This window comes from Myotis davidii, unplaced genomic scaffold (assembly GCF_000327345.1).
Source record: "Myotis davidii unplaced genomic scaffold, ASM32734v1 scaffold96, whole genome shotgun sequence".
Classification (NCBI taxonomy): Eukaryota; Metazoa; Chordata; class Mammalia; order Chiroptera; family Vespertilionidae; genus Myotis; species Myotis davidii.
Window position 1 is genome coordinate 2,626,784 of NW_006289416.1, and position 13,840 is coordinate 2,640,623.

The 13,840-nt window shown below is 41.7% G+C and overlaps 1 protein-coding gene across 3 annotated transcripts in view; it reads left to right on the top strand.

Moving 5' to 3' along the window:
• DLGAP1 (discs large homolog associated protein 1) overlaps window positions 1-12,161 on the top strand; it is a 521,097-nt gene extending 508,936 nt beyond the window's left edge. For all 3 annotated transcript variants that reach the window (XM_015562696.1, XM_006761853.2, XM_006761854.2), the window contains 2 exons: window positions 6,392-6,483; window positions 10,849-12,161. In XM_015562696.1, the coding sequence (XP_015418182.1) occupies window positions 6,392-6,483; window positions 10,849-11,067 (311 nt within the window). In that variant the 3' untranslated portion in view covers window positions 11,068-12,161. The remainder of the gene's footprint in view (window positions 1-6,391; window positions 6,484-10,848) is intronic.
• Window positions 12,162-13,840: the final 1,679 nt, after the last annotated feature.

Consider the following 13,840-nt stretch of genomic DNA (forward strand, 5'->3'; position numbering starts at 1 on the left):
TGGCCCTGGTGGGGGTATGTGTGGGAGGCAACTGATGTGTCTCTCTCACACTGATGTTTCTCCCTCTCCCTATCTCCCTTCCTTTCTCTCTAAATATATATATATATTTTTAAAAAGAATGCATATATTAATTATGCCTAAGGATTTGAAATACTGATTTTGACTCAGCAAAAAGTCAGGCATTTCCCCAAAAGAAACAGTTCTTTTTTTCACTCTGCTACTACAGCACACTAAACTCTGTGCAGCTTTGTCATGGATTCACTTGTGGGTTAAAAGAAACTGTTCATTACCTTTACCCCTGTGCCTTTTATACCCCCTTCTTGTCCCCCAACCAAAAAAAGTCACACCCGGGAGGTTGGTGGGTGGGAGGAGGTATAACATCTTTTAAATATCTGGGGTTTTGACTGAATGTAGCCAAGAGATTTAAAATTATAGTTCTCACAAAAGACCCCCACACCCAAAATAGTCTTTCTCTGCTTCTCATTACATGTATATTCTTTAAAAGAAACACCAAAATTTGAACCTTACACCACCATCCCTTTCAAGCGATCCTCCCTGGTTCCTCCATTGTTTTCACAGCTGAAATTCCTTTGTGTGACAATGACTTAGTGGAGATGTGCTTTGCTCTCCCATAAGGCTTGGGCTGCTGAACTTCTTCAAATTCCCCCCACCCCCACCCCTTGACTTGTCATAGCCATTGCCCTTCTATCTACGTGGACCACCTAGAAAGTGTTGATAAATGAAAGAAATCACCATCAAATGGCTTCACTTTAGGAGTTTCAGGCCTAGTTTTCAATAAGTGTTGAGAGAAAGGAACACAACTGGACCGGAAGTGAGAAGACAGGGATCCAGAACTGTGGGGACCCGGGGAAGGCACGTCTTCGTTTGGGCCCAAATTTTCCAAATGAAATTATATCTGCCCTGCCTCACCGGGTCCTAGGAGGATCAAATTAGATGTGCGTGTGAAAATGCTTTGAAATACAAGGTAATGAGATAAATAGAATTTTGCTGGAACCAAATAGTGGTGGCCATCCAAAGACTCTTCCTGACTTTATATGAATTAACCTGGGCCTATCCTCTCTATTATGATCCCTCATAGCCATCTCTTGCTAGAAACCTCTAGCATTATAAATGGGAGAGTTAATAAAAAGGTACCCACTTTTTAAAAAATATATTTTATTGATTTTTTACAGAGAGGAAGGGAGAGGGATAGAGAGTTAGAAACATCATTGAGAGAGAAACACCGATCAACTGCCTCCTGCACACTCCCCACTGGGGATGTGCCCTCAACCAAGGTACATGCCCTTGGCCGGAATCGAACCTGGGACCCTTGAGTCCACAGGCTGATGCTCTATCCACTGAGCCAAACCGGTTAGGGCCCACTTTTTAAATAGAAGGAATTTAGTTCAACAGTGTTTATGGCTGTTGTCCTGTACTTCCATTGAGGGCTGGACTAACCAAGGAGCTGGGAGGAAAGGAAAGGGAGAAAGGGATCTAAAAATGCATTGGCAGGTGTTAATAAAACCCCTGTGGAGAGGCAGACTTACCAATATAAAAAGAGTGACACAGCAAGGCGAGGCGTATTATATGGTGAACTATTACACAAATAGATAGTATAACCCATGGTTGAATGTCATGCTTGGGTATGCAGCAAAGATCATTATTCTGGAATGTGCCTTAAGGGAGTTGGGAGGTAAAAATTGTCAACTACATACGGGGTGAGCAATCTGGAAAGACTGTATGGACCAGAGTGTGAAGGAAACCAACTAAATGGAACCCCAGCAGCACATCTTCCCCCTGGCGCAGCACAGGCTGGAAACCTCCCATCTGACTTCAGACAGTCTGCTGCCTTAAGCTGTGGGGTCTCAACTGTGCCAGTGGAATTGCCCCCGACTATCACTCTCTCGTTCACACTCCAAGGGCCCTTAGCTGTCACCTTTCTAGGACCAGGGGGGGAAACCTTCATAAACTCAGGGATAGGCTGGACTGTTCGTCTAGTCCAGTGGTTTCTTCTGGAAGGGAGGCTAACGGGACAGAAGTGGCGTATACTTTATCTGTAGGGCTTTATTTCATTGCAGAGAGAGAGAGAGAAGAAAAGAAACACAAATTAAGAAGTGCATTTTTTAAAATTGTTTCTTTAGGGAAGAACATATACATAGATGTTTGCTATTTTGCCCTTTCTACTTTCATGTATTTTAATTTTTTTCCAAATAAAAAACTGGCATTTTCAAATGATGACTACTAAAACAAGCTGTTGCCTTGGCTGGGTGGCTCAGTTGGTTAGAGCATCGTTCAAATATGCCAAAGGTTGCAGGTTTGAACCCCGATCAGGCCACATAAATGAATGAATAATTGCATAAATAAGTGGAACAACAAATCTCTCTTCCTCTCTCTCTTTTAAATCAATCAACTAAAAAAAATCAATAAATAAAATTATACAACATGCTGTTTAGTCCAGAGTCCATTTTCTTTTTTTTTTAAATATATATATATATTTTTTTTAAACCTGGGACCTCCCAGTCCACAGGCCGACGCTCTACCCACTGAGCCAAACTGGCTTCGGCCCAGAGTCCATTTTCATATTGCAACTGATACCATCTCAAACCATGGTTTTTGTTTGTTTGTTTGTTTGTTTGTTTTCCATTTCTTAAGAGAGACCAAGAAAACGGAATGTTCTCTAACCACCATTTAAGGAATTCACTGTCCTTTGAATTGCTCAATCATACTCAGCTCCATCTGATCATTTCAAGTCATCTAGCAAATCCCAAACCTTTAAATCTTGTTTTTCTGTTTCACAGTCTCTCCCACTACCCCTCACCAGAATGTAATCCATGAGGGCAAGGCTTTTTCTTATCACCATATCCTACCATCCAGTACAGTGCCTGGCACATCATGTGCCCTTAATAAATATTTGCTGAATGAATGAATGATTGAATTCCCAGAACCCACAAGGACTGTCCCTGCTCCATGAAAACATAATTTGAAAGTTGGCCTTGCCTACCCGCTTTTGCATAGACCCCACACTTTTAGGCTCCTCTGGCTTTCTTGGCCATGTCCTTGAGGGCCAGGCCAACCCTACGAAGTTAACTGCTGCCATGCTACAGTAAAATAGTGAGATGCAAGGCAAACCCTGGAAAGATGCACTATCTCTAGGCCTCTTCCAGAACTTTCTAACACCAGGGTGGGCTGTTTTATACGCATGGGAAAAGCCCACAGCTTAGTTACTGTTGCTCCCTTATACTTCTTTTCTTAGCACCCCTGATCAAAGTCTTTTCTTTGCGCTCTGCTTAAGGATGGTATGGAATGTTTTAGAGTAGTTTCTAAATAACATTATGATGACTCTTTCTTCTTTATCTCATTTCTTTACCAGCATTCAGCTTTATTTTTTCCTAGTGTTTATATCCACTGATGTTTACACATGCTGTTTATTAGTTTTGTACTTCTTTAAGGCATATGTAACAAATATGAAATTTACTTCCAGGAGAAAAGAGCTATCACACCAAGTTTGTGTCTAGTGGACAAGCAAAACGGAACAAACTTTATTAGAGCTTCTTCCCTAAAAATTAAAATGAATTTTTAATTCTCTGAAAAAGAAAGCATGTGCCCTACCTGGTTTGGCTCAGTGGATAGAGCGTCGGCCTGCAGACTGAAGGGTCCTGGGTTCGAGTCCCGTCAAGGGCATGTACCTTGGTTGCGGGCACATCCCCAGTAGGGGGTGTGCAGGAGGCAGCTGATCAATGTTTCTCTCTCATCGATGTTTCTAACTCTCTATCACTCTCCCTCCCTGTCTGTAAAAAATAATATATATTTTTTAAAAAGGGAAAAAAAGAAAGCATGGAAGTCAGAGAAGTATGAGCTATCATCTGCTTGTCCCACGCCCTCCCGGTTCGTATTTCCCTCCTAACCCAAATCATCATCTCCCTACCCTGGGCCCAGAAAAGACCATCACTTGGACCCAGGAAATGCAAATAATCCTGGAGCCCGTAAGAAATTTCCACTCAAGGAACATGATGGCAAAAACCTGGGAAACAGAAGGGCCACACTCCACCCCAGGTATTTTTGCTCCAAATCTAGGGTTCTGGCCAGACCATGCTGAATGAAGAAAGATGTTCCTTGTTTTCCTTGAGAAGAAATCCGAGTTAGTCCTACCCACCACGGTTGGGTGTTGCCTGGATGACTGTTTAGAGCACTTCTTTCGCCTCATTGTCGAATCTCCGTCTTAGCTACTCTTATGGTAGTCTATTACATAGCGCAGGTATTCAACTGTAACTGAGAATCTTAGTGCAAAGTTTGAGGAACATCAGAATTGTTTGAGTTTCTATGCCAGTTGCCTGGAGCTAAGCGATCCCAGGCAGCCCATTGGAGACTTAGGTATTAGATCTAATCTCCCATGATTCATTCTGAAAATTGCTGGTGTCAGAATCCTCCCCTTCAGCAAGATAATTCAGGAACCTCGGAGTTGGCCTAAAGCCACGTGTTCACTTAGGAAGTGCCTTCTCAGACCTGTCTCAGCTCTAGGACAGGTCATCAATGCACACACCCATCCCAGGCAACCAGGGATCATCCAGACTTTGGTTTGTTTCTTCTACTCTGTGTGGGGCTCACATTTAGAGCAAGTGCAATGTCCTGGCCCTAGGTGATAATATGCATTTATTGAGTGCTTGCTATAGGTCAGACACTGACCTAAACAGTTCGCATACAGTACCACTTTTAACTTAAATAACAACCCTACAAATAGGAACCCATTGCTCCATTTTACACGTGAGAAAACAGATTAAGTGGCTGTCCAGGACATGTCTGCTCTCAGTGTTGGAGCCAGAACCCTTGGCCTACTCAGGGCCTGAATTCTTAACTACGGTGGTGCCCTGTGTCTGCATATGCTGTCCCTCTGCTTCTGGAGTGTTGAGAAAGGGAGAGGAGGCCTCCAATAACCCATCGATCCGTTAGAGAGGAATGGACTAGGCATCTCAAAAGAGTGTAAGCAAATTGGAAAGAAGGAAAACTTCGCCCTGAGCAATAGCTGCCAGTCGGCTGTCCAGGGCGGCCCCTCGCTATCACTGAGTAGGCGAATTCCTGCACTTCAGCTGTTTGGCGTGACTGGTGACATATTGGAGAGTTCGTCATCACCCTGAGTTATGTGTGTGGGAATGCTGAACTATTAGAGGAGTGCCCATGACTAATGTGCATTACAAACCATTGGCTAGCCTGGCAGTTTTAAACAGAAGCAGATTTCTAGAAAACCCGGGGCCAAAATGAAGTTTCTTTTTCTTCTGTTTCCTTCTCCTCAGACTTTGTGAGGAATGAGGTCGAGGAAGGGAGACCTGATTCCACTCTGAGTCTCAGGCTCTGTAGACCCATAACGAAACCACAGCAAAACCATTGCTTTAGTCCTATCCTGTGCCTCCCGGGAGGATTTCTGAGCAGGCCAAGTGCCCTTTGAGAAGTGCCCCCTCTGGTTTCCTATGAGCAAGCAGGGTGCCTTCTCCCCTTCCTTCCCGGCAGGGAGGGCGTGTTGAGAGCTGCCTGGTGGCAGGGCTCCAGCAGTGCAGCTGTGCCCTGGTCCCCACCGGCTGGAGGGAGAGCTTTGGGACAATGCAGACCTGAGGACCGCTCGCAGTGGAGCGCCCCGCCCCGTCTCAGCATGCCCGTCGGTTGAAAGGTTCTTGCCTTAGACTGCACAGAAGGCAAGAAGTAGCTTGCAAGGGGCAGGGTTTCAGCACCGTGCAGAGGGAATTAAACCCACGTTAACAATAACATTGGGCTGTGGAGTGGAAAAGCTGGGACGGGGCTGGCGTTCCCCAGGCAACAGTCTGAAAATGTTCACTCCTTAGAAAGTCTTTCCACTGGCCAGTGGCTCTTTCCTGACAGTACCAGAGGCAGAGCTCCGGAAAAATAATGAAAGCTATGGCTGGAACGTGGTGAGTGCCAAGGGGTCCCCCTCCGAGACAGGATGGCTTTCCCTGTGTTTGGATTTGGGTTAAAAAAAACAAACAAACTGGCAGACCCGGATTGCTGACACAAGTAAATCCATAACTATACGGGCAAACACTTGCAATTCATCCTTGCAGTAAAAGGAAAAAGCAAAACAAAACTGTTTGCCTCTTCTCTTGGTAGCGTCCAGTGCTGTGGTGGAAAACGCTGTGATCCCTGAGAAATATGCATGATGAGCACGTGTTTTTCCCTCCGTTGATTTTATGCTTTAACCTAGGAGCCTCTGTTACATAGACCAGCAGAGTAACGACCACCATTGGGCTGTGTGCACGTGTGTGTGAGCACTGTGTGTGTGCTGTTTTCCCGAATTACTGCAGCATAACTTCCTCTTTGCTTTACCAGACTGAATCTCAACAATGAGACACAATGTGTAAACTCCTTGTATGTTTGCTCTTTTCAGTTCTAGGGAAAATCCGAACGGCAGTGGGCAGTGCCCAACTTCTCATGGCCCAGAAATTCTACCAGTTCAGAGAACTGTGTGAAGAAAACCTGGTAGGTAACATGCCCCATCACTACCCTTTCCTGCTAGTACCATGAGAAGAGGGTGTTATCAAGATTGGCCTGATTTTAAACCAAGTCAGGGCCCATTGGACTCTCTTGGAATAAAGAGTTTTCTGATGAATCTTATTATCTGCTCTTAAAATTAAAAATACTTTCATGCTTAAAAAATCGTAGAAGAAAAAACCCAACTAATTTAAAATTCCATCTCCTGCTTTAGGGTAACTGAAAAATTCCCATTCTCCTGGCTTTCACATGGCATCTCTGATTTCATTACTCTTACCAAAATAGGGACCACCTGATATTTCAAAAATAATATTACAGAAAATCACTTTGGATAATGAGTTTCTTTCTGAAATAACCGTCAGTTCGTATATCCTTATCAGAGTTCTCTGTTTTAATTCAAGGGCCAGAGGGGAAGGGCATCACAAAGTGTAGATTTGATCTCCCTGAGACACATGGATCCTTCTTAGACATACCAGAACAAAATAAAGCAAAACAGCCACAAAAGCACCACTGCCAGCAACATTTTAATGCAGGGGCAGGCGCTTCCTCACTCACAGATGCCCTTTTTAAAAACTACTACCAGCTCTACAGTCATTCCACAGAATAGCTTTTATTGGCCAATTGCTGGTCAGGCTGGGTCTAAAACAAAGATAATGAAAAGCAACTTGTTTATCTTGTTGAAGGCAAGAACATTCTTATATGCAATCTAATTGACCCAAACTATGATTTCAGAGTTTTAACCACATCTTCTTGTTAACAAGGACAAGTAAAGACTGAAAGGGATTTATCTAGACAGGACTCGGCCAAGAAAAAACAGGAAGCATGCAAACCTTAGTACTCTCCATCCCTCTGCACCAGGCCTTTCTTTTTGAAATCTTCCTTTGGAGCTAACTCTTCCCTCCTACTCACCATCCTCCCATCTATAATTTGTCTTCCCTTCCCTCAGCAAAAATTACCTGATCCTTCTTTCATCTTCCCAGAAATTCTATTCTGGATTATAAGATAATATATATTAGTAAATGTATTGATAAGTGACTACCACAAATACTTCATTGAGCTTCACTTCATGCCAGGTACAGAATTCCCGCTAATTCATGAACTTGACAATGTGTCACACATCTTAATTAACATGATTCTTTGTTCTTTAAATGTAAGAAAGCACGCATAAAGCTATACTTCTCAAAAAGATTGCTAGATACCTGGAGCCCAATGTGTACACACTGCAGGGCACAGAGCATGCCTTTTTAAAGAATTATACTACGGGCAAGTATATTATGTAGTAGAATACTAATATTATGCAGATTTTGAAGATCAAATTGCAGACAAAACGTTTTGAAAATTTTGCAGATGTCCAGGAAAGGTTAACCTTGTTAAAGCCATCTTTTGATGTTTCCTAGCTCCTAATGGGCTCACATTCCTTGGCCACTAGAGGAACTTAGGTGGCAAAATATGAGAAGCATGTTAGAGGTAGACGGAAGCGGAACCACACTGTGGGCCAAGGGCCATTGATGGCCGGTCAAACTATGTCCCAGGAGGGAAGGTCAAGAGCCCACTGTGTCAGACCTTATGGAGCAGCTTGTGACATTATTTCTATGTTGGTTTTATGGTTGAGAAAAATGGGCATGGAAAGGCTATGTAACTTGACCAGGGCCACATGGTAAGAGGCTGCACCAAGATTCAAATCTCAGTCTCTTTGACCTCAATCCCTGTAAATCCACCCACCACCCTACTTATCCCCTAGAATCTGAGCTGCATTCTTACCCTGGTGGAGGGACCTGAGGCTGACCAGTCAGCTCTCCCTCCTCTGCAGCAGGAAGCATGGTGACCTGGTAGTGGCATTGTTTAGGTCTACAAAGCTGCATAAGAATGACATTAAGATTACTCACATCCAGACCCAGTTCTCCTGTCTTGAGTTCTTACTCTGACAAAGGGAACACTTGAACACCCACACATTATCTAGACTCTCAGGCATAGAATGAATGGATGAGAGTTACTTTTTCCCCAGTAAAACTAAACCAAGGAACCCAACCCCCCTCATCTTTTTACACTCTTTACCATCTCTGAACCCTAAGTGGCCTGGTTCAGACTAAGGCTAGTACTACAACTTCTTCTTGTGCATGGGGTGTCACATGACCCACTGATTCAGAGACTGGCTGGGTGCCTGAGCTCTTTCTCTCTGCTTCCTCTTCTATCTCTTTCATGATATGGGGGAACAAGTTGCCCAATATACAGAGTCAAAAATAACTCTGCCTATTGAACTATCATGTCATGCACTGGTGCACTGAAACAATTTAGCCAATGGAGCTTATGACCTAAAAGACTTTAGTGAACTCCAGAATATGAGCAATTTAATTTTTGATCATCAATAAGATAAGGAAATATATTGTGAGACCATAAACTCCATTTGAGAGGTACTTTGTCCAAACTATTATCTGTCTTTCTGAACCTAGATATTTAGAAACTTTTTTTTCTAGTTTACTAAGTCAAAATGTTATAGAGAAACTCATTAATTCAGGTGTCATTAGCACAGATTTAATACTGAACCAAATACTTACAAACTTTAGAATTTACTACTTCCAATGAATTTCAGAACTATGGGTAGTTTTAGAACTATAAGTTTATAAAAACATTTTTACTTGTATTTATTTTGAGTCTAGACAAATAATGCTAGTTCATTCCAAGGGCTAAAAAGTTCTTTCCAACCCATTAATTTTGATGGTCACTGACCTTACACATTCTGAAATTCTGATATCATTTTTTATGAGGGTTGGTTTTAAAAGAAGAAACTGGCCTCAAGTTATTATACAGGATAAGGTCTCACAGTCTTAGTTTCCTGAATACTTAGAGGTAACCAAAACTGACCCCAGCTATAAACATCTGACATATGGCAGCTCCCACCAATCTAATGCTTTAGCCACTACTGCAGGTAGTGATTAACAATGAGCATGGCACCTTCATTCTCTTAGTTATGTTTTTTCTGTCTTAGATCATAATAATTTGTGGTTCATACTTTCTAGTACTTGGAGGGAGATGTGGATGGAGGCAAAGAAAGCCAACCCTTAAATACCAAAGATTGTTCAATATTATCTAGCAAATGGATCACTATGGACTCTTTGTGTATGTGTAGATATGTGTTCTCACATTTGCTATATTATGTTATGATCAGTTTAACAGCGGTTCTCAACCTTCTGGCACTTTAAATACAGTTCCTCATGTTGTGACCCAACCATAAAATTATTTCCATTGCCACTTCATAACTGTAATGTTGCTACTGTTATGAATCGTAATGTAAATATCTGATATGCAGGATGGTCTTAGGTGACCCCTGTGAAAGGGTCATTCGACCGCCAAAGGGGTCGCGACCCACAGGTTGAGAACCACTGGTTTAAAACAAATTCATTTCCAAATGATTTTGCCAAAGTATTTATATGATAAGTGACTTCCTATATTAATAGCATCTTAATTGTTAAACATATATTTTATTACTCCTCATCTGTCTTCCCTAGTATTTCACTCAACATTAGAATTAAAACAAATATATTTTAGATTATGTATCTGTTCTCTGAATAAGTTAGGTAGCAGGTAGTCAAATATCAACTCTAATATACTGTACTTTTTTCAAAGATGGTATTTTCATTTAAATATGGTATTTTATATGCATCTTATTGTAGATCATACAATCTGGATTTTCAAATGATTACTCTCCCCATACACTGTACTGATTGATGTTGCATTACAAAAGAAGAGTTTTACAACCTCGGCATTTGAAAGTCAAATGGATGTGTATATAAAATTACCATTTGTAGTTGCCTCTAAAACAAAAAAGTCAACCTCATAGAAACAGAATAGAAAAGTGGTTGCTGAGGGCTGAGGGGTGGAAAAAATTGGGAGAAGCTGGTAAAAGGGTATAAACTTTCAGTTAGGAGATAAATATGTCCGAGGATCTAATGTATAACATGTTGATTATAGTTGGTAACACTGTACTGTATAACTGAAATTCACTGAGAGTAGAACTTAATGTTCTCACCACACATTTTTTTAAAAGGTAAATATGTAAGGTAATGGATGTGTTACTTAACTTGATGGAGGGAATTCTTTCACAATGTATATCAAATTATCGTATTGTACATTTTAAATGTCATTATTATTTGTCAATTATACCTCAGTAGAGCTGAAAGTATAATTTTTAAAATAACCATTTATAAATTACTATAAAATTACCACTTTTATCTGAAAACCAAAAGGAACCCACTCTCCTTCTGTTGTTTGAAGTATTTGAAAATGTTACTTTGGCCCTGTGCTTGTTGTCACGGATCGCCTCTAAAGCATGAATATTCTTCTTTCTCTGTACAGAACCCTAATGCTCATCCAAGGCCCACCTCCCAGGATTTGGCGGGGTTCTGGGACATGCTGCAGTTGTCCATAGAAAATATTAGTATGAAATTTGATGAACTCCATCAGTTAAAGGCCAATAATTGGAAACAGATGGATCCTCTTGACAAGAAGGTAGAACAATGTAGATTTTGTATGGTTCATTTAAAAACCTGCACAAACATTGGACAGTCTAAATAGGCTTCTGCATTCAGTCTTGCTGTTTACAATGTGAAATGGAGCTGACATCATACTAATTTCATTGTAATGACAATGTTTACATAGTAATCATTTGGGATATTATCTGTAATATGTTTCAGGCATATTTTTAAAGAAAAACCTGTCTTTGTGAATTGGAAAATTGGGAATGTGGCTTTTTTTTGTTAATTAAACTTTAAGTTAAACCATTTTAGTCACTGGAAGGAACTGCCTCCATTTTGCTTTTTAAACTAAAATAAATGACATATTCAGTGCATGATTACATAGAGCAAGAGTTCAACTTCCTTACAGCCCTAGGATGTGTTTCTGAGGAAAATAAGCCCTGAAAGCTAACTGACTTTGATAATCATTTCATAAATATAGGAATAAAGAAACCACTGTTGTTCAAGTCTAAAAATATACACACCATCGAGTTTCACAGTAATCAAAAATGTTGGACTTTTTCCTTTATAAAAGAGTTTACTTTTGGTTTATTTGCCTTGGGGAATATTGCTCACTGGGTTCCTCATGCAACCGTTTAGAAATAAAGACTCAAATTTTTTACTTTAATTAATAAATTACAATTTTCACATTGGACTATGGTGGTTCCACCAGGCTCACACAGGTATACAATGTCCTCCCTAGGCTGGGCTGTCATGCATCACTTTTGTAATGTTTTGCTTTCCTCTGGCCTGAGGTCAAATAGTTCCAAGAGATTCAACTACAAAAATGACTCACGGTTTTTCCCCTGAAGCACTGGTGGCCCTGACCTTTTCAGATCTCCTCACCTATCAGAGAGCTCATGGCAATCCAGTCCATTCTGTTGCTGCCCATAGTATCAGGATTCTTAGGGTCAGTGGGCTCCCAGGAGAAATCCAGTCCCAGGGGACAGGAAAGCAACACTATCATCCTATCCCTAATTTCCAATTCTGTCACCCATCAACCTGAGGGTTTAGTGTTAAGCATCAAAGTACCATTGGCATGTATGTGGCCTCTCACTTGGGAAGCCAAACATGTGCACTTAATCTAGCTTGTTTTTTTTTAAATCTGTGTTTAAAATTGTCAGCTAGATAAGCTTTTGAATTGGTCTTATTTTTTTAAAAACCACTACAGATGTACACACACATCCATCTAATTTCCCACTTGTTGATTTTTAAAAATTATTGTTAAAATATATAATGTACACAAATAGGAAAATGTGACTGAAAATGATCAGTATTCATACTTTTAAAAATATACACGAAGTTGCTCAACAATGAAGATTTTTAAATGTCCAAACTGAGTGATGCTAAGAAATGATATATGTAACTATTGACATTCGCACAGTAAATCATTAGTTAACTTGATTTCTAAATCCTTACACACTTTGTCCATGATCAGAGCTTTTCATCATCCCGTGCACTTTAGGGGGGAAAAAATTAATGAGCACAATCAGAGTTGGCAGAATACTGTTTGCATTCCGTGCTTCCTTTTCTGTCCTCTGGGCCACCCAGACTCTCCCTTACTCTGCCTACGGGCCACTCCACTGTAATAAGTTTAACTAGGCTCCACCCATGCCAGCAAGGAGGGACCACTGTGACCAGCATGAGTGTTAAGGCACAAGGAATGCGCTTTGGAGAATCATAGACTCTACACTTTAAGATACTTTTCACATTTATGACACACTTCACATTTATTTACGAGGACCGAGGGTGTTTTATTTAGAATGAAAACATTCACATGGACCATTTCGCAGCCTCAGTTTATCATCCTTTTCATAAGAATCCTTTCTGGTCTAGATTTCCTTCTTTCCCACTGGCATTTTTTTTTCCTACCGAAGTCATGAGTGGCTTTTGTCTTTGCAATGGCATTTAAAAATACCTGTTTTATAGTTTGCTGTTGCTAAGGCAGGTGAACTCTTTCAGTCCCGTGTTAAGTTCTCACAATGTCTGTCCCTATGACTGGAATAGCTCTCTGGGCCCCGGAGTGCCATCCCAGCAGGATGTTTTAGAGCCGTTTTGGAGCTGAGTGTAGGAATTACCCATGTCTTCCCTCCAGGGTGACCCTGGAATGTATATTGCTGTGTGTTTGTGTGTGGTGTGCAAACGGGCGTAACTCACTGAGGCATCTACAAAGCTAAAGGAACACAGTCTTATCGTCTCTTCCTCCTCATTTGGCTATTTAGGTTTGGGTGGGTCTGGGGAGAGGGCGGTGATGCTTTTAAACTCTGAACCCAGCTCACAGCAGCTGCCTCGCCTCCTTAGAGGGGGTGCAGAATTCTAAGCTGCTGCTGCTGCTGCTGCTGCCGCCGCCGCTGCAACCCTTGCCCATCTCTGGCCGCCGGAGGAGTCTGGAGCCTCCAGAGAGAACCACTAAATGTGCTGGGTGCGCAGCCTTTCAGCAGGGGGCCTTTAAGTACCCACAGCCTTTCTTTGGAGAGACCTAGTTCTGCAGTCCAGCCTCACCCTTGGCCTTAAGCTTACCGATATATTTTTTTTCCCCCCTGCATCTTTTGAATACCCAAACCAGAAAAATGAAGAAAAAGTTATATGCAGTGTGCAGATCAGAACTAACCACCCCTAGGTTAAAAAAAAAAAAAAAGTGTGTTCTAACTACTGACCTATCCCAGTTTTCCCCACGCTTGTCCTGAGAAGCTGTGTAATGTCCTGAACCTTCTGCTTTGATCAGGAGAGAAGGGCCCCTCCTCCAGTGCCAAAGAAGCCGGCGAAGGGCCCCGCGCCGCTGATCCGGGAGCGCTCGCTGGAGAGCTCGCAGCGCCAGGAGGCCCGCAAGCGCC